This window comes from Zonotrichia albicollis, chromosome 3 (assembly GCF_047830755.1).
Source record: "Zonotrichia albicollis isolate bZonAlb1 chromosome 3, bZonAlb1.hap1, whole genome shotgun sequence".
In the NCBI taxonomy this organism is placed as follows: domain Eukaryota; kingdom Metazoa; phylum Chordata; class Aves; order Passeriformes; family Passerellidae; genus Zonotrichia; species Zonotrichia albicollis.
Genome location: NC_133821.1, coordinates 116,531,108 through 116,554,737, shown reverse-complemented (window position 1 = coordinate 116,554,737; position 23,630 = coordinate 116,531,108). Strand labels below are relative to the sequence as shown.

Below are 23,630 nucleotides of genomic sequence, written 5' to 3'. Positions count from 1 at the left end.
GGACTGCATTCTTTGTACTTCAGCAGCACAGCCTACTACTCGCTTTTCATTTCTGCCAGCACTTGTTTTCACCATGTGTAATCAGGTCAGGTGTATATTAAAAATATGTGAGTTATCTTGAATGGATAAAGCTCCCTTTTCTTCATTTTGTTCTGTGATTTAAGGCTAAAAGGCAGGCAATACCTGGTTAGAGGTGAGCACTCCAGAAAGAAGAAATTAGAAATAGTCAAGTCAGCATAAGTGCTGCCTGCCCCAGCCCCTTTTCAGCCCAAAGAGCTTGGTTGCTTCAGCCAGTTTTTAGCTGCTTTCAATCCCTAGACTCCTGGGTCTTGCTTGCTTTTCCAAAATGTGCCAGTAAGTTCTAGTTTGCAGTGTGTGACCTTATGCAATATGTTCACAGTAAGACTGTAGACAATTTTCAGGCACCTTTTCTGCATAAGATGCACCAAACCATGCTGACAAATGATTCTGATCACATGCAGTTTTAATACCTTTGTATGGGAATCATATGTTGACTGAAAAATAGTGTTTTAAGAGATCCTATTTACTTAGCAATTCATTTGTCAGGAAATAGTGTAGCTACAGGAATTATTAGCAATGAGGAGTAATAATTGAAACTCAATAACAATTGGAAGGGTTTCTGCATTGCACGCTGACAGTCAATGCCTCTTGATCAGTTGCACTTTGTATTTCATGGTGATTATATTGTTCTCCAACAGGCTTGATGCTGTTCAGTGATTGACATTCTTTTAGAAAACATGTTTGATTTCTTCTACAGTAAATAAAAAAAGTAAATTTTGCAAGGTCTGGTGAATTGTGTTTTATTTTAGTGGTTTTTTCCTAGCAATCACACTTGACTTTAAAAAGTTCATCACAAAGTACTATTCTTCAGCGCTGTAAATGAAGGATGCAGTGTCTTGGTTTTTTTAAGTGGTTGGAGATTGCTTTAAAGATTCAGGCCATCAGAGAACACCCTTTGTAGTTGTCTTTACTGAACTAAAATTCAGAACAAATCCTGTAGTTCGCAGCTATCCTGTAGAATAAATATATGTTCTTTCTTCTGGAATTGCTTGATGTTTTTCCTTCAGAGTATCACTGTTAACTGACTGTGTCCCCTTTGCTCCCTGAGGATTCATGTAATTTTCTTTTATCTTGTAAAACAATGAAGGGATAGAATAGCTTTGAATTGTTATTTTTTTAAAAATTTAAGGGTCTGACCCATTATAATTGAAAAATACATTTTCATAAGCACCTAAAATGACAGAAAACATCACTGCAATATTGGAAACGGTCTCACACTGTCTCTTTAAAAACATGATTAGAATCAGTGCAAATAAATAGATTTACCAAGGTACGTTTAGATGCTTGATTCGGGTTTTCATTTTAAAAACATTTTATTAACAAGTGGAAAACAATATTGGAATTCATTTAATATTCTTGATTTCATTTATTTTCAAAATAATAAAGTTTTTCAAATATTAGTTTCATTATGGTTTGGTGGAATTGTTTAGGTCTATATGTTGACTATTTCAGTTGTCATTCACTTTCTACTTCCAACTCCTCCAAATACCATTGTGTAGGCAAATTTCATTGGGCTTTATAACTGTTCCTTTAGTTTATTTGCACAAGATATAGAGTTGTTCAGAACTGGACAGAAGTGGTTTTCCATTGAAGCTGGCAATGACATCTAATTAAGACGAACTGGAAAATGGGCACACACTTTTTAAGACTTTTAAATGAATGAGTAATTAGAGGAAAACATAAAGAGAGAGTGATTTCAATTTGATCCACATTCCAGTAATTCCACATACTGAGAGCCAGAGGTGCTTTGGAGAAAACAAAATAAGTTAAAAAGTAATTAAGCATACTTCTGAAAAGTTGTGGAGATTCATTTTTAGAGAACTGCCAAATATTTATTGCCATATATTTCTTTCTGCAGTCTAAGTTTGATTACATGTATAGTCAGTCTCTGGTTTTTAGAATATCTGTTATATTTTTCTGGAAGCCTCGGTATCTGCAAGATTAGTTATATCTTCTTTTATCTTTAGTTGTTTTGAATTCATCTTAAGATCCTTTGAACTGGAATTTCAAAAGTCAGACAAGAATCAGAAGAATCCCTGCTTGCTGGGAATCATTGTCTTGTAGGAAAGCATTTTGTTGTATAAAGCCACAAACTGCTACTCTTTAGAATGTACAGATACCATTGCATGTCACCTTTATCAAAATCCAGTTAGGATTTTGCCTAAATTTGCCAAATCTATTTTGAATAACTCAGTTATTTCAGAAACCTTTTTATTGCTGCATCAAAACCAACAGAACCTGATTATAGAGTGTTTCCCAAAACACATAAAAATCTGAAAACCAGTATTTTTTTCCCACACTAAGATTTTTTGAATGAACATCATATAAATATGCATTTGGATAAATCTTTCTAAATGTACCATGTTGTAATTTTTGGCTTATTTGAGTAAAAAACTAGAACTGGAAATTATGTATTATGCTAATGGGAACTAGAGTAACAGCATCATGTTTTTGACAAGTGTAGAGTATACACAAGCTGGGCATGAACTATAATGAAAACTGGTAGTTGACAAAATTAAGCTTACTGTGTATTGTGAAATGAAAATAAAATTGCTAAAAATATGGAAGGCAAATTTGGAAGTATGGAGTTTGTGAGAAGATGCTGGAAGAGTGCAGATAGGCAGGTGTCAGTATTAGGGGACTTATGAATTTCAGTGCTGAACTATGAATTCTTAAACAAATTAATGTTCCCCATTCCACCTATCAGACCTTCATCTCTAGACAATACCAATGCAACTAGATAAAGAATTAATTTTAGCCAGCAAAGCTAAAAAATGAAAATTTTTTAAATTTTTAGAACTTGAGAAACATTAGAATATTGAAACATGTTTGAAGCATTACTGAAAATAGTTATTTTTATGTAAGTTTTGCTGTATTGTAGTGGTTTGCCACGTCTGGAAGAAAACTATGAAAGGGACTTCAAAGTTTTTTGTACAAGTCATCTGGTGAGTCTTTTCAGTGACAGAAGGTAGAAATTGTGAAAATTTGAGTCAATGGATGTCAACATAGGCAGCCAGAAAATTCCTTAAATATGGGGAGGCTTTGATGAAGCTTAGAAAGGGGTTCTAAAAAAGAAAAATTAGCAAATTGTCCATGTTCTCCAGTAGATACAACAGGACTAAAACTAAAATAAAATTTTCATAGCTGAAACTAAGGAAAAAAATACTTTTCCCTAACAATCAAAAAATATCTTCAGACAAGAAAAAAAAAAAACTTGTTGCCTGTGGAAAGATGTTATGTGTGCATCTGCTGATTGCCTGAACGCAGCAGGAGCTGAAATAATCCACCCTGCACAGCAGCAAAATCCTTGTGACCAGCAGAGCTTGCAGCATCCTGGTTCTTTGAGGGCTGATGTTTGCTGGTTGCTGCTCAGTTTTCACTTATAATGGTTTTGTTTTTTTTCCAAATAAGGAAATGTAAGATCTTATGTCTTTAAATAAAGATCTTGACCAGCATTTTTAAGATGCCTTCTTGATTTCTGCTAACTACTCTGAGGATCTGTCCTTTTCTGTTGGGGATGTTGTATGATCTATGAGTGCTAACACTATGAGATGAAACTTGAATTTGCTGTCATTATTGCTGTGTTTAAGGTTATGACCTCTAGTTAGTAATTAATGTGTCAGGGATTCCTCTCTGTCTTTTTTTCTTTTTCTAAGACAAAAACTGTGACTTGCATATTTGGAAGTTCTAAAATATTGAGAACTGTTGACAAAATGCTAAAAACCTAGTACTGGAGGGCAAACCCTGAGGTTCTTGAATTTGGAGTATCAAAAGCATTGCAAAAACCTTTCAAAATTCTTTGTAATAGTAATAATAAAAGCTGGGGAATCAAAGGCCATTGCATCAAGGATGAAAAATGCTGCACATTTTCTTTCTGTGAGGGTACCTCTGGCTTTGATATGCATGACTTTTGTAACCAAATGTAGAATTCTAGGGCAAAGTCTTTGATTCTAGCGATCACTTTTTCCAAGTATTGTGCTCTGTATGTTTATCAAGGACAACATTCAGAAATCTGAAGTGTTTGAAACTGTTATATTGTATTTCCCTGCTTTCATTTAAACTGTGGTATTGCTGAATAATGGAGCAGAGCCCTAGCTGGTTTGCAGTTGAAGGATCTCATTGGAAAACATACTAAAACTAATGGAAAATAGACTGTTGGCTTTGGAGTAAGCCCTGAGGACACAACTTAATACAGCACAAAATAGTGTTTCATAGAGAAAACACAGCAGAGTGTTTAACTTTTTGCAGGTGTGGATATTCTGCAAGCTTCTGGAACTGAAAGCAATAAGAAAATGCAAATTTGTCCCAGTGATTCAAGGATTTAAAACACTTATATAGATACACCATTATATAGACACACCAGTACTGCTTTTAATTCTTTTAATGATCCCTTACACTCAGAAATTATTTTCTGGGCTTTTGTTGGATTGTTATGGCTTAGTTAAAAAGTGTTTTTACTGCTTTGTAACATTGAAAACATAGCCAGTTTCTTCCTCCATTGGCCTGTAGTTACAAAACAGCTGTAAGAGTTATTTTCAGGTATTCCCTTAGATTTTGTTCCTCTGAAGGGGCAAATTCCTAGAACTAACTACCAAGATCTCTTGTCTGAGGAAAATATCCAAGATGATTGTCCTGAGAGACTCCTGTACTTTTCAGAGTGCTGTACAGGTCTACAATTCTTTGATTCTGCATCACATATTTATTGAGTACTGTCAGATTTACTGAGTTGGCAGTCATAGCCCTATTTATTAATTTTTCCTACCTGTTCCAGTTTCTTTAAATTTCAGATTTTCACACTTGTGAAGAAAAGAGATATTGAATGAAGACAGATATTTTCATAACAAAAATAATTAAAGGGTGAAAGATAGCCAGAAATACCCAAGACTATTAATAAGCCTGTAAAAAGGATATGTGATAAAGTGATATTTAACAACCTAAATAATATAGCTAGAGCATTTCAGAAAAAAAAAAAACAAGCTCTATAAGATGCTGTCCATGCACAAATTCATGTTCTAGGTAGAAGCTTCATAGTTTTCATCATGAAATAGAACTAGTGTTAGTAAATAGTTGAGAACTAATTTGATCAAAAGAAGTATATAAGGTTATTTTAGTTATGTATATATGAATTCCAACTATAACAAAGGCTTTGGTTTGGGGAGAAATAAGAGACTACAGGAAAATTATGCTGTTATGGATTGAGCCTAGAAACCTCTTGGCTGGAATTTAAAATGTTTTCGAAGTATTTTCCTAGTGTGGAAATAAATGTGTTCTGGAATAAGGGAGGTGAAACATATCAGTTACAATTTTAAGAAAACAAAGCAAATGGAGATTTTTATTTCATCTTTTGAGTCATAGTTTTCAATCCTGAGTATGGAGAGCCACCTTGTGGCAGTACCTTTTAATGCTGATAAATGTCGCTTTTTTGTGGTCGGCAAAGGCCCTTGATCCTTGTTTCACTTCTCTGAGCATTTTGATGACTGAGAATTAAAATGCGTTTGACTTCCAGGCATCTGCCTGAGGTGCATCACTCTTCTTGACTTGAAAGACGGATTCTTAACCCATGTATGAAATTCCTAAGATAATTTCTTTCTTATTCCCCTTCTTTATTCTTTCCTTTTTCTCCTCTGGCATCCATTAATAGATGATATTATAAACACAGAACAGATAAGGTATAAGTGAAATAATTATAATGCATAATTTACTTGCATAGTACATATACATATTTCTGTATAGTAATGTAATACTGGCTGCATTCACTTTTTCTTAAAAGATGTAAAAATTCTTGACCAACACATATTTTAGGAAGCTTAAAAGTTGACAGTTTTAAGCATTTATTTGTCTATGTCTTTTAGTCATTGTTTTGATTACCAGAATAACACTTAATAGAAAATAGGAAAAGTCAATATTTGTATCTTTCAAAATTGTATCTTTCAAATTTGTATTTCCCCTTATAAAAGATATGTGTGAAATTAGCTTCTGGCATCAGAACAGGGATTAGATGGAGAAAATGCATGAGGATTAATTGATTACACTTGAACACAGATTTGTCAAAAGGTTCTATGAGTTTCCATCTATTTTTGAGGGAAAAATATCAGCTTTCTAGTGACTGTAAAGGGGCTGGTGTAAATATGGGACTTTAGGAGTTAAAGCCATAATATAGATTTTCTTGAGTTCAGTTTTCTGTTCTATAAAGTATATACTGTGTGTAATGGTAGAGGTTGAAAGTGGGCCAATACTCTACAAAGCATTTTCTTTTGGGATTTTGAGAGGGTAGGAGTGAAATTCCTCATAAAACTTTTATTTATTTCTGGTATTAATGGAAATCCCTCTTCCTCCATGACTGAATTTATACTCAGGAATCTCAGACAACTTTGGAATTTCACATTCAACTCATTTTATCAAATACAAAATAGTCTGGAATTTTGCTCTCAAACTAGAAATTAAACCAATAACTGTAGAAAATTGGACAGATAAGAAAAAAAATTACTTAACACCTCTTATCCTTTTTCTTCCTAGAGAGAAATTGACATTAAGTATGCATTTAATCCCACTATTCATCTGACCACAGTTTGGGAACATTTTGGTTGGAGTATGTTCTTATCAGCTTTGTCACATGGGGAAAAACTGGATTTTGTCATACTTTCAAGTAGCACTATGACCTGTACTGAGTCTGGTGATGCCAAACTGTGAATTTGTACACCTGATGGTCCATCGCAAAGGAAGGGCTATAGGAATGTATAGGGGTTGCATAAATACATTTAGGGGATCTAAAAAATCTGAAGTGAGTTTGTGATAAATAATGTCCCCTGATTAAGTTGCCATTGTCATCAATAGAAAGGATGTAAAGTCCCCATTCCTGCTTTTACTGTGATGTTCCTTAGTTCTGTTATGTTCAGCATTTAAAACATAGGATGATCTGATTAATTTTAATGTATGAGTATTAGAATAAGCAGAGATTAGTGTGAAGGCAGATAATTTAAGTTCCAATTTACTTGGAATATTGAGTGATAATTAAGAGCTATTAGTGATATGTGCCATCTGGGAGAGTTGGGAAAATGCCACCTGAGTCAGTTACAATAGAAATTTGTTGCAATGGAAAGTTATTTGAAGGTCTAATTTGTCTTTTATTCTTTCCAGGATAATTCTTGTTCATTAGCCTAAATTTGAAACATGGAGTGCTTTTCCAGCTGAAATTATAGCACGGGGGTTTTAGGAGACTGCACATGGTAACTACAAAATACAAATGTGTGATGTGTCTGAGCTGCTGTTGCAGTGGGTGAAGTTCAGAGTGCTTCAGGCACTGGAGCCTGAGCTCATCCACGAGCAGACATGGCAGGGAGCAGCAGCACTGCACAGCTCTGCTGCCCGGCTCCCACTGTGTCGGATCTCAGGATCTCAGTCCTGAGGTGCTGAGCCACCGAGAGCACCCTTGCGGGGCTCGGGAGTCCTGGAATGTTCCAGAAGTGTCTGGTGGCTGGACTTTGATCCTACACAGGAGACGACACCTGTATGAGGACAGGAGGGTTTCACCGGGGTGAATGGTGAAGGGATTGGTTAATTAGAGAGTGAAACACAGGGTTTAGGATTTCTGTACAGGGGGGTTTAGAGAAGTAAGATGGAGGAATTGGGGTGTGTCCTGTCCTTCTTCTTCTTCTTCTTCTCCTCCATCTTCTGTGGTGATGGTGGCACTTTGGGATTGGTCATTACTGAAAGTGCACCGGGCAATAAGGGTGAAAGGTATTGGGGAAAAATGATAAATATTGTACACGTAACAATGGGTATAAAGATAGGTGACTGTCCGGAGGGCAGGGAGTGTGCTCATGGCTGGCTGCTGAGCAGAGCTCTGTCGGGCTGAAAGAAAATCTTTTAGATAAACAATTAATAAACATAAAGACCGAAAGAAGAACTGAAGCCTCTTCTCGTCCTTCGATACGCGGGCTGTCCCAAGGCCACTCCGGGCCTTTCCAGGCCCTCCAAACAGACCAGAAATCCAACACCACTGGCTGTGTTTGAGCTGACAAACTGGGTGCTCAGACTCCTGCAGATGTGCAGATGTGTGTGTAGACATCTGCCGAGTTTCTATCTCAAACTGAACCCTGCCATACCAAGCTGATGTCAAGTGGCCTGTCTCAAAGGGTCACTCAATTGCTTTGCTTTTGCATAGAGATTTCTCTGCACCAGACAGCGCTAGCCAGCCCTCTTAGCTTCCATACTAGCAGCCTGCAAATTAAACAAGTATGATGAAGCGAACATCTTATCTTAAATGATGCCTTCTCAAAGAAGAAATAGAGTAGGGAGTATGTTCTAGGTGGATCTCAGGAATGAAAAGGCTATGCCAAGAATTACAATTAATCCATTTCTACAGGTACTATCAGAAAGACTGTCTGATAATTTTATAGAAAACGGGCTCACCAAGTTTCCCTCTAGCAAGTGGTCACTGGGGTTACTGAGATACAATCAGTGTTACAGGTCAGTGTGGCCCCTCTCTTTCCATTCCGTGTAAAATTTCTTTGACAACAGAATTGGCAATTCTATATTTGGCACTCAAAACTAAATTTTAAAAAATAGCTGATATGCAAACATAAAATGAACAGAAAGAGATACTTTTGTTGAATAACTTCTGACATTGAGACTGGAATTCACAAAATAAAATATTCTTAGATATGTAAACTAGTTCCTAAAGATAAGTGATGATATGATATCCAGCCTTGCTTTGCAGCATGAATATGAGCCAGGAGTGTGCCCAGGTGGCCAAGAAGGCACCCTGGCCTGTGTCAGCAGCAGCGTGGCCAGCAGGGCCAGGGCAGTGATTGCCCCCCTGTACTCAGCATGGTGAGGCCACACCTCAAATCCCATGTTCAGTTTTGGGGCCCTCATTCCAGGCAGGACATTGAGGGGCTGGAGCAAGTCCAGAGAAGGGCAGCAGAGCTGGGGAAGGGTCTGGAGCACAGGTCCTATAGGGAGCAGCTGAGGGAGCTGGGGGTGTTCAGTCTGGAGAAACGGACACTTGGGAGGGCATCATTGCTCTCCACAACTGCCTGGAAGGAGATTGTGGCTGGGTGAAAATCAGCCTCTTCTCCCAGACAACCAGTGATAGGACAAAGGAAAGTGGCCACAAGTTGCAAAAAAATTTCGTCACCAAGGTTGCCAAGCGCTGGAGCAGGCTGCCCAGGGAAATGGTGGTCTTACCATCCCTGGAATTATTGAAAAAATAATTGGATGTGGCACTTCACAATGTGGTTTAGTGGGTATAGTCATATTAGTTCAAAGGTTAGACAATGATCTTGAAGGTCTTCTTCATCATCTCTGACTCTGTATTTTATAATATTACTTGTACATTATGTTGTTTACATCCATTTTATATACAATATAGCATATTTTAGTGAGTTTTCAAAGTGTAAAATGAGAAAATCAAGTGCAACTAAAAGTCTTAAAACTATGTGTCGCACTGATTCTAATTAAAAGTTTTTTCAGAGGGCAGGAGTCAAAGATTCTTCACTCTTTTTATTTTGATTTTAATTCATAATTCAGTATTACCATCTTGAAACCACCGAGGACTGATATTCTGATGATAACCCTGTAGTATGCATGTTTTACATAAGCCTCAAACATTATATTTGTCTTGGCACTGTACCATGGTGTGTGGTTTATTCTGTATAGATCAAGTGGTTGTCTTTATCTAGGAAAGCTACTGATATGTTTTGAATGTGTTTGCAGTGATATCTATAGAACTGTTTTACGTAAGTAGTATTAGCTTTCAGTCTTAAAGTAGGAAAATCACTTCCTTTTTAATGTGCTTTTACTTCAGTCCCGGTTATTTTTTTCAACTTAAAACAATAAAAAAGATACTCTGTTCTAAAATGTTATTACTTAATGCCAACCCTTGACTTAAGGAAGCGTTGTGTACATTTTTATTAGTACATATATTAGCCCAAATAATTTATCACTTTGTCTGCTATTTGCCTTATGGGGATTAGAGGTTTCCCCACCACAAATACGAAATTCTCCTGCCCTTGGCTGGGAGAGCAGGGATGCAAACCTGGCCAGAGCAAAGCACCCTGCCAGCTCCACAAATGGCCAATTGCTTTGAATCACCAGCCTTTCACATTTCAGTCTCTCACAGGCTGCTCTTAAAAGAAGGTAGAGTTGTGAAATGAAAAGCTCTTTTAAGGAGACTAAATGCATGAAGGATGTAATGATTTTAACAGATATGACTACTAATTTTACAGAAGAATGTTAATATAATTAAAATATTAAAGAAAATGAAGCTCATAGTGTGGCATCTGACACTGTTGAACAGTCATTAGCAGTAATGTATGCAAGATAAGTAAACAGAGTGTGAAAAATGGAAATTAATGAGGGTTGGAGAGGGACTGTGCAAGCAATCAGCACAGCAGCTCTCCTCTCACCTGCTTGTGCTGCTATGTACTGTGTTAAGTGAGAAAGTAACAATCTCCTTTCCTCTTCCCATATCAGACAACTTGGTCTCCGTGGTGTGTTTGATATGTGAGATATTTTCTTATATTTCCCTGGAGTTTTACCTGCTATGTAGGACAATTAAAGTTAGTTTGATGAAGAAACTGTATATCCTGCTTTAAAAGAACAGTAAATAAATTACAATAGCTTAACAATTGCAAGCTCCTCAGTTTTGTAGAGGGTTTCTAATCTTGTTTATAAACCCCAAGGCAGATGGATAAATTAAGATCAATGCAGTGGGTTTTTTTTCTCCCCAAATCTCTGTAAATATGTTATAAAAATTACTTGAACAAGAAAATGAAGTATTCCTTTGCTCAAAATATCAGCCTTGGGTGGGAGGTATATGTGCTAGGTTATGTAAATGCTTAAAGAACTGTAGATGTAGAAAACAGTCTTTCAAAGCCATATTTAATTATACATAAATATGTTCATCTCTGTGGTTTCTAAACTTTACAAAGCAATTATCTTGCAGGCTTTATGAAATAGCAAATAAAATGTTAGTAGGTAGCATAAAATACTGGTGCTATAATGGCTGAATTTGAGGGGAGGGTTTTTTTAAGAGAGGTGAGTAAAAAAACCTGATTTTTTTCAGTAGAGTTTGAAACTATAAGGGGTCTTTTAACTTAGCAGAGGTCTGTGGGAAAATACCCTGTATTTGAACAGGATCTGGGGGTAAAATTAAGCTGTTTGGAGGTGACTGAACAATGCTCATTTATTGCATCTGCTGGTTTCCTCTGGCAGCAAGCCTAAAGCTGCCTCAGTTTAGCTGACAAGCTGACTCCAAATTCCCAACTATGCTGGCCATAAGAGCACAGCAATAGAAACCTTCTTGTTCTGTCGCTTATTAGGTGCTGCTTTTGCGCCCTCTCACTTGCATAATGACTTCATTACCTTTAAACCTGATTTTGAGTGATGTTCCATAGTCAACAGTCTTCACAGTTGTGCACTGAATTCGCAGAACTTGAGAGCAGTCTGCAAGTAATTTGGAATTAAACTAGTGAAAATGACAACACCGTTGTCAAAGGTGTTAGTAATAACTGGATGTCTGTGTTAAAAATCAGCGTAAGCCTCACAGTTGCCATTTTTAAGATGTATTTTTTGTCCTGAGGGTGCAGTGGATAAGTTTATGAAACAGTAATGCAGTGAAATAATTCTGGGAGAGATGAGGTTAGGCAAACCAGATGGAGCTAGCATTTGAGTTGGGCCAGAGGCACAAGGAATATAAACTTCATAGGAAATCAGGTTTTACTGGTCTTATCCCTTAGAAGTCTATTAGTTTCTTTATAGATTTTTTTTGTTTCTTAGTTGTATATCAAATGAAGTAAGTAGTTACCACTTAATACAATTGATCAGATGTTACTATATAAACATTGCAGTATGAGAATGCATAAACATGTGTGATCCTTCAAATCCTTTGGAGAGTTCTCAAAATTGCTTTTCTTGTGAGATTTAACATTTGACAACCCTGAACTACAAAGGTTATTAAGGAATCCCTGAAATTCTTCTGTAATGGCAAACACACAGGAGGAATAAAATGTCTTTAGTTCTGAGACTTGTTTAATATTAGCTTACCAATTAAAAAAAAAAAAAAAAAACCAAAAAACAAAACCTTTAAGTAATGCTAGTTACATCATGAATTTCCTTTTCATATTACACTGGTAGCAGTGAAAAAAGCTTGGGTTTACAGTGCTGCAGATGGTCTGATGATCCAGTTTGTTTCTTTTTTTTTTTTTTCTTTTTAAAATTCAAGTTACATAGTTCAAGTTGGTTTATGAGTGGCGAATATAATTGTGAAATTTTTTAGTGCAGGAATTTCTGTCACTTTTACTGACTTCCAGGTTTTTTTATTGTGCCTTCATAGTATTGTTATGCTTGTCTTCCATGCTGTGCAGGACAGAAGTTAAAAGAGTGGAGAAACCAAGCCACAATGCATAATCAAGACATTTAATATTTAGTAGTGTTCATCTCTCTAAAAATTACTTTCCTGGTTTAAAATGAGGTCCAGCTTTTCATGGTCATGCGTAATAATGCCAGTCTACAGCTATTTGAAAACCATGTAAACTATTAATCCATACTGCACATTTCCCATTACCTGTAAGAATTGTGAGAAAAATTCCATTCTTCCAGAGAATCCTCAGTCTGTCACTTTACATAGGTGTGAAGTTTAGTGGACATTTGTGGTTTAATTATGGCATGAGAAATATGCTTAATGTTCACAAAATATTTTTCTTGCAGGTTTAATAATGTCTCAGTCAATACAACCTTTGAGGAGCAGTTGCAGTAAAAATAGTTATGATATGTATTAAGTAAGGTGCAGCAGTATTAGGAAGAACTTTAAAAGACTTTCTGCTTTTGTTGTTTCTCACTGAAAATGCATTCAGTCTTGTCATGGCTCAGCAGAGTGGCAATTTTGATTATTGCAAAGCAAAAGTTGTGTTCTCAAATATAACAAATGTTTTTATAGACACCATGCAGTATCACTTTCCTGTTGAGGCAGAAATATTGAAATCTTTGCACAGTTAAGCACAGCAACAAAAGATTTAACTAGGTCTCCAGAGGTTGTCAGTATTCAAAGTGAAACCAGTAAAAATTCATCCTTGCATGTCATCAAACTCTCGCTCTATCAATTTCTTTCCATGCTGTGTATCTTCCCCACCAGCTAGTTTTTAACACCATACTGAAAACTTCTGCTGTCAGCAAAACAGACCAAGATTGATGTTTTTGTTCATCTGTGTCCTCCAAGTGGTTATCAAACATGGCAACAGGACTTATTGTCTCAAAGACTGGAGACAAATAGATACTTTGCTGTATTTTACATGTTTCATACTTCTGTTCCCAGAATGAGAGTGGTTGAATTCTAAATTGATGAGAAAGAAAGAAAGATTTTGACTAGAATTATTTTGCATGCAATTTAAAATTGTGATGTTATATCATTAATTCAGTATTAATTGATGTGCATTTTCATGTTGTTGTTAAACTGTTTTGACACTTGTCTTAATAAGATTTGAGATTATTTAGTCACAGATTGGTGTCACAGATTTGAGGAAGTCCAGTATTTCAACACACTGAAGCAGTATAAAGATTTCTCTATATAATTTTATTTTACTTGCTATGAGAAATGTGCTTTTCATTGTAAAATATATGAAAAATGTTGTTATCTTCACTGAGAGGTGGTGCTTAAACTGGTTGATTATAATGAAGATTTCCTTTCTGTCTAAATCTACTGCTGGAATTGTCTTTCAGTCTAAGTTCTTAAACCCTTTTATTTGAGAATTATTTATTTATTCACTTTTAAGACAGACATTGCAGTTTGGCTTGAAGTAAAACATTAGGTTACTGTGGTCCATGTTATAAAATTCTGGCTGAGGTTGAAGTAGTGTATTGTCTATACAAATAGTTCCTTTTTTTGCTTGATGGGTGGTTTTTTTAGGCAGTAAGTGAGGTAATTGGAAACTATGCCTACATCCTCAGTGACTTGTCCATCCAAAATCCATCATTTGTGCATGGTCAGACTTGCATTCACATTTCTTTCATTATTGACTTGTCTGGCTGGCACAAAAATGCAACGTTTTAAACATTATACTACATTTCCTTAGCTTCTCTGATCAGTGAGGTCTGTAAACGCTTCTGTCTACTGCATTATAGATTATAGACCTGAGGAATCAAAGATTACATTAAATGCTCTTGCACAAGTTTTAAAATCTGAAGGCTGTTCCTCCTTTTCCCACGGAATAATTCATTCTCTATGAACCATTAAACTTTTCCAGTGGAAAAAAATGGGGCTGCTATGATGTAACAGTGTACTGTAAAAAGAACACACTGAAAAAAGCAAGACATTTCTGGACACCATGCCAATCCCTTCTTTCACTGCTAATCATCACTCCCTAAGGTACCAACTGGATGAAACACAGCCTTATGCAATGAATAAGTTAGGATCAGTGGTAAGGACAGGACAATAGAAAAAAACCTGCCAGAAATTCTGCCTTATACTTCCTTCCTTTGTGAATCAAAAAGAGAATCAAAGTAGAATTTATAGGAATTCTTTTTAAACTGTTCTGATTGGAGCAGCCCCACTACTCTCCTTCCTTCTCCTTCAGAGGTGTTTTTAAAGCACTTTACAGAATTAACTGAGGTGATATCTGTAAATTGATCAGACAGTAACTCATAGCTTTAAAAAATCCTAAGTTTTATACAGTGAACTTAAATTGCCAGAGGGAGACAATTAGATTATTGACTCTTCAGGAGAGATTTAAACTGATTCACATTTGTTTGTTAGAATTGCCATCTTCAAATAATGTCTTGCCAGGTACCAACTAATTATATCCCAGTAAAAGAGTAAGTGTTAAGCAGAGGTACTACTTCAGGAAAACTACACAAAGTGGATAGTTAGATACATTAAAAAAGTGAAGGTGTAGGGAATGAGCATGCATACTCCTTTAGTAGAATAGCATATTGGGCAGCCTGCATCCCTCCAGAAATTATCTGCTAGGTCATGAGTGTCATCTTGCTGAGGAGAGCTCTCAGGAGTTTTGGGGACTCCAACTCCACAGATGTTAAAGCTGAGCACAACTTCCTTAAGTCTACTGTCTTAGAAAAAAATTTATGGCAAAAAAACAGGACCCGGCTGCAGGGTGAGCACTCAGTGAAGCTAAGGCAAGGAATCTTACTGCTACCCCAAAAAATGCGGCCTTATCCTTGTCCTAGAAACAGCTGCTGAAAGCTTAATAGTTGTGCAGACAATACAAGTGGAATGACACAAATAACAGTTCTAATTCATTAAAGAACAGCCCTCAAGTGAAATCATTGTACCTCAAATGCTTACCCTTTTTCTCCCTTTTGACTCAAATCTGTATTTCTCCATACAATAGTTGTCATAAAGTCTCAGATACTGTTACTGCTTATCTTTCATAGTATTTTCTCTAGGTTTCATGTACTTCTCTAACTGCATATAAAGGAGTCTCATGTTTTTCCCTCTAAAAAAAAATTACTATATTCTGAAGTCATATTAAAAAAAAAAACCTCTAGTGGTTTTATTTACACCATCAAAGATCTCTCCTTTGAAACAGAAGTTGAAAATAAAAGAATAAAACTTTTGCATATATATAGGTAAATTAATATGCAACATGGATGTAGTAAATTCTGAAGAGCAAAAATGGTGAATGATCATGCAATCCTTTGATCATTTTTTTCTGTTTCTCTCATACTTAGTTCTTTTATATTTATGAAACAGCAATAAGCCCATGGATGGACTCTTCAACTTCCCTTTTTCATTCTGCTTCTGTGAGCTGACCTTTACTTCTGGAGTAGATGGACACTTTTTTCCATGCTACCCTGATCTCATAAATTTTGAAAGACAGTCAGTGTTCTTAAAATGAACCAGCAGAGCAGATTCAGCAGTTTTAGTAATATGAATGAGGCAGAGGAGACTTTTGTCTTGTTGCAACTTAAACAATTTAGGTCAGCCTACAAATTACATTTTTGGATGTCTTGAGCAAAGTTACAAAATAGTTACTTGGGTGTATTTGACCTGTATTCATCACACAGTAGGAGTACTAATGATAATTGCTGTTCATTGAAGGCTGCAGCAAAAGATTCCTTACTTTGTGTGGTGTCTGTGATTTCTGTGCTATCTGAGCTCCAACACTCATCAAGGGAGGCTAATGAGGCCTCAAAATTAAGAGCTGCCACTTTGCAGGGTGTCAGGACAGTGCAGAGAATGGAGGGTGGCAATAAATTGCTCAGGATTGCTCAAACCAGTGAACAAATATAATGGTGCATTCTGAACCAAGTGCAAGTGCTGCCCTATAGTGAACTCCACAGAAAGGAAATTACAAAGATTGAGTCATGTGGTCATGAGCATGAAGTTTTCTGTAGTAAGGAGATTGTGAGAAAAATGCTAGAATAGTCTGTGCCATTTTTGTTATTGAAAGAGAATACACGTGTCAAAAACTGCATTATTAGTGGGAGAAAACAGAATATCCTAATAGTAATTTTTTTGTTACAGGGAAAAACATGGGACTCCTTTATATACAGTTAGAGTCAAAAACTGCATTATTAGTGGGAAAAACACCCAAATTCAGAATTTCAAGCAATATCTTAAAATGAGCATGCATAAAAGAAAAATGAGTAATCTACAGAAAGAAAAAAAATTATCATAGCAAGTAGTGATTATCTACTTTGTTTGTCCTAGATGAGGGTAGCAATTGGAGATTAAAAAAAGAACCAACAAAACAAACCATAAATTCATGTTTCACATATCGAGAAGCAATTTATTGGCAGCTGCTTCTCATAATCAAGCCTTATTGCTCTTTTCACCTTCTTTCTATATAAACTAAGAGAAAAAGGTATCTATAGGCCTTCTAAAAATTTTTAAATCATTGTTTGATTCACTGTATGAGTATTTCAAAGAGTGTACACCTTATAGTTGTTATGAATGATGATTCCTTTGTGGTACCAGATGCATGAAAGGAGTAAGGAAGAGTGTTACCTTTCATAAGTCTTTAGTAGAAAAGTTGGATTTCCTTTTTCCTGATATGTATGCATCATTTTGCATTAAAATTAGGCAGGACATTTTTCTATGTCTAATTGTGGCATTTTTCATGTGTCTTAATCAAGAATTGCATGAAATTCAAGACATTTAAAGGAGAAATATAGGTGGCTGCAAGCTAAACTGGGAATTTATTTAACACATACTGTTTTAGATGCACACACACATGTAAGCAAATGTCATAAATCTACAGCCCTCTTGAGCAATAAGGGAGGGGAAAGAAAATCAATTCTAATCAGGAGACCAGTGCTATACCTCATAATAACAACTTCTCCATACACCTGAGGCACTTAGTAACATTTTGTATAAATTCTAAGTAAAACCTCTTAGTTTTATTCTGTAATACAACAAGGTGGAAGCAATATAACTTTTTATATATTCAGGTCCTTTATTTAGTAGTTCTTGGTTCTGTTGTCTCTGTAACCATTAAAATTCAGATAAAATACAAGAGCCATGCACTTCATTTTCACAAGAGTTTAAAAGGTTTGTTCAAAAGCAAATATGCTTAAATGATGCATTGTGTGAGCAATTTTTTTAGGCATTGCTGCAATATGGGAATCGGTTTTTTATTTTATTTTCTCAAGTGAATTTTATAAAATTGGATTATATCATTGTTCTTGAACTAAGTTGCCTTGTATCTTTGTAATCTAAAGTGAACACATATTTATGGGAAGAAAATAATTTCCATTTCTGTGTAGTTAATAGAATCATCCAGAATAACTAGCAATTTTATTTCCTCAGCATTTGGTTTTTTCCTTTGTCAAAAGTGACCTGTGATTTTTTTCATTTAAAAAAGTTCATCATCTCCTGTCATGGAAAAAAAATTTCCTATATTTCTAAACCTGTTAGCTGTGTAGACTGGAAGTCTAGCACTTCACAGATTCAATAAATGAACCTGTACATTTTAAATATTTCAAAGATGTTGTTTTAGAATGTGTGGTAGATTTTAGAACTAGGTTTTTATTCTTGTTAAATGCAACATGTAAGTGTACCTATGTATTTTTGAACAGTTTAGATTAAGCTTAAGCTTGTCAGTGTTGAATTATAGTCAGACTAGCATTGCCATTTCTTTATATGTTTTCTGTCACAAATCTTTCTCCTTCCTCTTTCTTTTTACTGTATTCACAAATTCCTTTCTTATAAATTGATAAAATTGTATTTCCTAAAACCATAAACAAATAGTTTTCTTCTATATCTACTACAAAATCCTACTATTCTTACCTTTCTATTTGTATATTGCCCTGTCTTTCCTTACATTAAATGCCATAAGCAATCAAATTACAAAGGTATGAAATTTTTAAATTGTGAGGATTTCAGAGCAAGATTCTGCCTTTTTAGCTAAGATTATAATATTTAAAGTGCAATGGTTTTTATATTGAATAATTGTGGATTTTGAAAAGTAGATACCTTAATGCATATAAAATAGGCATGTGACACCAACACAGAAAGTTCTTCTAAAAAAGTGAATTTTTTGATGGTTGTTTAATCACTTATTTAAGAAAAGAGCTAATTCATACTTGAATGCTTACTCCAAGTTCCAGATATAATCAGGAGCAATCCAAATTTCTGTGTCACAGAAGCAGTTGAAATGAATTTTCCACAACCTTCTGTGAATTTTTTTGTTGATAATCAATAAAGGCAAACCTTGGTGCATCTGTGCTCTTTATGAAATATTTGGTTCTATTTGTTAGCTCATGAAGAATAAGCCTCATGAACTGCGGGGCCACTTTATCAATTTATTATTTATTCATTTTTAGGCACTACAGCAGTTAATTAAATTTGCCAAAAAGTCATGTGTAGTTTAAAAGCTGAATTTGATTTCCTTTAAACGAATAGTAAATAATTACTGCTAAAGCGGGAAAGATCAGATATTGAAAAGCTGGATAATTGAGAAACTGAGAAATGTGTTTTTCCTACAATATTTTTCTTTTCATGTCCTCCTTTTATAATTGCATTGCCATCTCCCTATTTGTTTCTGTGTTTGCAGAGATTTATTGTTCATGTTTGGCAGTTTGCCAGTACTGTGAACCATGTTTTGCTTTGCTTTACCCACTCTGTATCCCATAAATCAACTTTTCAGTGGCTGTGTGTCAGGAAATGGTAAATGTGAAGAGATAACAACATCAACAATAAAACCAATAAAAATCTAATTTTATCTAGGATTAATGCACTATAATACACATGGCTGAAAGTGAGAATTAAATGCTACTTAACCTTCATGTGGTTTGGAAAAGTGGAAATTCTCCATGGACAAAGATAAAGAAATCTGGTTTAGAAAAACATTGGAATTGTCATTACCACAACCCTTTTGGTATCACATTTAGCAGCAGCTGGTTTTGGAAGGCAGTTAGTGCAGCAGATAGGAATGTGGAAGAGACAGGCAGAAAATCAGGGGTGTTTGGGGCAAGTTAGGGAAGTATATTAGTTTTTCATAACGTGGAGTCAGTGTTCAGTGTAGATGAAGCATGATAAAGCCAGCGCCCAGAAATAATGCTCACAGAGCTCATACCCTGCAGGAGGCTGGAGGTTTTGCAGACTGACATCTCAGCCTCCTGCCTATGGGAAAAGGAAAATGAGGGGTAGATGAACAGTTTGATTCTGTACCATGAATTTATTGATTCAGGCTGTGCTGCACCCATGCAATGGCTGGGGATGGGGAAGGGTGTCCCCTCCCTCATGGGCAGTATTCTGTGTGGCCCAGTGCCTCGAGCCTGCCCAAGCTGCCTCCACACTCTGAAAGAGTTTATTTTAAGGAAAAATTATAGGAGAATTCTCAGTTTCCATGTACTCACTGTTGGTTACCTTGAATCTCCATTTAAGTGAAACTACACTTTTTAATTACACAGATTAAACTTCTTGCAGTCTTGTATAGAATTAAGGGTATTCTTCAGAAAACAAGTATTGAAATACTAATTTGTAGAAAATCATCACAAACTGGCCTTGATGGAAAGTCCAATCTTAATAGAAATAGTTTCTTTCTTATGACTCATAATAATATTCAAAAATTTTCCTGTATTTTTTTTTTAATACCATACTTCTTGTGCTGCAATTAGAAGTGAATTTAATTGTTATTCTTGCCCACTCCAGGTACAGAGATCCAGAAATAAGCAGCTGCGTGAGCTGTTTCCGGATGGATTTAGCATTCACCACGCGGGAATGCTGCGGCAGGACAGAAGTTTGGTTGAGAACTTGTTTTCTAATGGACATATCAAAGTCTTGGTTTGTACAGCCACACTTGCTTGGGGCGTCAATCTGCCTGCTCATGCTGTTGTTATTAAGGTAAGAGTTTCCATACTCTGCAAGGGGTTATCTGTCTTAAAAGAAACCTGTGAAGAAGTATAGATAGCAAGATTTCTTGTGAGTTTTGGGCCTGGAGGGGAAGTATCTGATTGACTTGAAATGTTATTTATATCTCATTAAACTGATTCTCTCCAGTGGGCGTCTAGTTTGTATAGTAAAGATTTAAATATATCAAAGATTATGAAAGGATTAGTTAAAGTAAACTTCTGAAATCATACCATATTTGCCTAATTTCAGTATTCAGCTCATCAGGATTATATTCATGTGTATTTATGTTAATTTTTATTAACTTTTCCTCAACCAGGGAACACAAATATATGCTGCAAAAAGAGGCTCCTTTGTTGACCTTGGAATTTTAGATGTCATGCAGATATTTGGTCGAGCTGGACGGCCTCAGTTTGACAAATTCGGAGAAGGCATCATTATTACAACTCATGATAAACTCAGTCATTACCTGACTCTTCTTACACAGCAGAACCCAATTGAGAGCCAGTTTCTTGAAAGCCTTGCAGACAACTTAAATGCAGAGGTAACCTTTGATTTGTTTGGAGAAACTAGCAAACTTTAAAGGATTGACATTATTTAAAACAAAAATGCAATATTCTCACACTTTATTAAATTTTCATTGTCCATATTTTATTACTGTTAGTGTGTAGGTGTGTATGTTTAAGTGAACTGCTACATATGTGAAAAGGGGTCTTACAAAATATAGTAGCTATTCAAAGTAGGATGGAGGGTCAAAATACCATTAAGAAAAAACTGTAGCAATGCAGCATTTACCTTTTAATCCAAAGTGATTTTTTAGAATTTAGTAGGTGTTCTGTGTAACTGAGAAGTAAAATCCACAAAAAAATTAAAGCCTGTCTTTCTGTATGTAATCAAATTCACATATTTGACTGCAGCGTAGGAAGAATAATGGACTTGGCTTTAACATTTTTTTTTCAAAGGCGCAAGACATTTTTTCAGTTGAAGTCAAGCATTTTAGCTAAACTTAAATGTCCAGTGACATAAAACTGCTTATCATTTTGAAAGATGTGAGGTTTAGTTTGGTCTATTAAGAATGGCCTTTTAAAGATGTCTGTTATTTTATCTACACAATTCTTACATATTTGCTTATTTTGTCTTTTCATCACTTTTTCAATTTTCCCATCTCTCTTTCTACCACAAAAAAAAAAAAAGAGAAAAAATAAATGGAAGGCATACTTTGATTGGGCAGGTATATTGCTCTCAACCATTTCCTTTTGACAGTACTTAATGGTCCTGGAAATAGACACCTCTGAATATTCTCTAAGTGGACCTGGATGGATATTCAGTTATTTAAAATTGCATAGTAGCAGCTGACACATTAGCAGTAAAAATTTACTTCCTAAAGTTGGTTGTGTAAGTCAGGAATATTTGTGGTTATTGTTCAGAACCACAATAAGTCAGGAGAGAGCGGTCTGGTTTTGGGATACCTTGTGCCTTTTCACTAGACAAAAATCCAGCCAGATTTCATAGAAGAGCTTTGTTCTTATTTTGAGACACAGGAAGCAGAGAGTGAAACAAGGATTGGGTGGGCTTTCCTTCACAGCAGAGGAGTCTGCTACATTTTATAAAATATTAGGAAGTTAGTCTTTTTTTCTGATTTTGTGTAATGATAGGAATCTGAAAAGAACAGTGTACTCTTGGCAGGCTTTAAAATTACCCCAGATTCCATTAAGTGATACAGTTACAGAAGCTGAAGATGCAAGCACGATTTTGTTAATTACAGTGATAAATAATTGTTAGTAGAAATAGTGATGAAGCGCAAGAGTATAGCAAGGGCATGAAAGCAACATATGTGACATTATTTACCCTCCTGTCATAACATGCAGGAAAAATTGGTACCTGCCAGATTACAGGTAACCAAATCTATGAGCACTGACAAAGAGCTATTGTGTCAGCGTTTTTTGGAAAGTAACTTCATAACATTTCCTTATAATTGGAGTCAGTCTAAACTTCTGTGTATGCTGATTTGATCTAAGGTAGTAGAATTCTCTGAGAAAGATAGAGATGATTTAGAAGAAATTAAGTTTGTGTGGAGATGACTATTCCAATATGCTGCACCAGTCTGGAAAAAAACCATATTTTAAAATATATGCCATCATATGATAAAGTATGTAGTCTTAGGAAGCACATTCAATTTTAATCTTCTCCCCTTTGGTAGTAACAATGCACTGTATGGATACAAAATATATGGGTTTTGACTGATGTGTTACAGAAATCAAGACAAGTGTGTTGATGACCACTGACAACTTTTCCATAACAGAGCCTGTTGGTAGCACCAGGAAATCTGCACTGATGGGTAATAAAACCACATATTGTAGGAGCACTTTCATTACAAGTAGTTCAAGAAATCCAAGTGCTTACTCTCCAGTTGTAAAGAGAAATAAATTAAAGGCCAGAATCACTGCTGAATTGTTTAAATTCTTAATTTGTTATGGACTCACCAGTAGCTGAAAGAAGGGCTGATAAAATGAAGGCAGCAGTTGGAAGTATGGAAACACTTCATGTTTCCACAAGAATATGAAATCGCTTTTAGACCAGGTCTCTTGGCAGAAATAGGTGGATGTTAAGAATGATTCAGATATTCATGGTAATGCAGCATATAATCCTGGCCACAGAATTGCTGCGTGGAATCCAGGGGCCTTGAATTTTGTACCTAGACTTATGTGGTGCAGGAGAGAAAATTTGGGCAATAGTGCAAAAAATTGCAGTATATATCCATATAAAAGATAATTCTCTAGAATCAAGAAATTTGCAGAGAGGATTGGCAAAGGAATAAATCTGTTTCAGTGAAAGGAGCCCACCAGTTTTTCTGTATGCTTCAGGAGAGAACAAAACAAATCCAGATTATATGACAGAGTTTTGTGAAGTAGTACATGAAGTAATATGGCAAAAGATTGCATCTCTCCTGGGACAAGAACCAGGATGTTTTGGCTGCAGTGAGCCAGCGGCAGGTTCAGAAAACAAAATTATGTCAACTGGGTGGTTAGGCAGTGGAACACTACAGGGAGCTGTTTCTAAATAGGAAAGTACTTGAAAAACTGTCCACAAATGGAATAAAAATCCATTTAAAGATACCAAGTACAAAGGCAATACCTTTAACTAAAGACCTTGAGATGCAATACTTAAAGAGTTTAGGAGAAATGTCTTTGATGCTTCTTCCTCATTGCTGCATTTTGCCCTTCAGCACTTGCTGTTACCT

At 35.7% G+C, this 23,630-nt stretch overlaps 1 protein-coding gene across 4 annotated transcripts in view; it reads left to right on the top strand.

The window, feature by feature from the left end:
• The window catches only part of ASCC3 (activating signal cointegrator 1 complex subunit 3), a 261,720-nt gene that overhangs the window by 141,189 nt on the left and 96,901 nt on the right, over nucleotides 1-23,630 (top strand). For all 4 annotated transcript variants that reach the window (XM_074538569.1, XM_074538568.1, XM_074538567.1 and 1 more), the window contains 2 exons: nucleotides 20,192-20,383; nucleotides 20,709-20,933. In XM_074538569.1, the coding sequence (XP_074394670.1) occupies nucleotides 20,192-20,383; nucleotides 20,709-20,933 (417 nt within the window). The remainder of the gene's footprint in view (nucleotides 1-20,191; nucleotides 20,384-20,708; nucleotides 20,934-23,630) is intronic.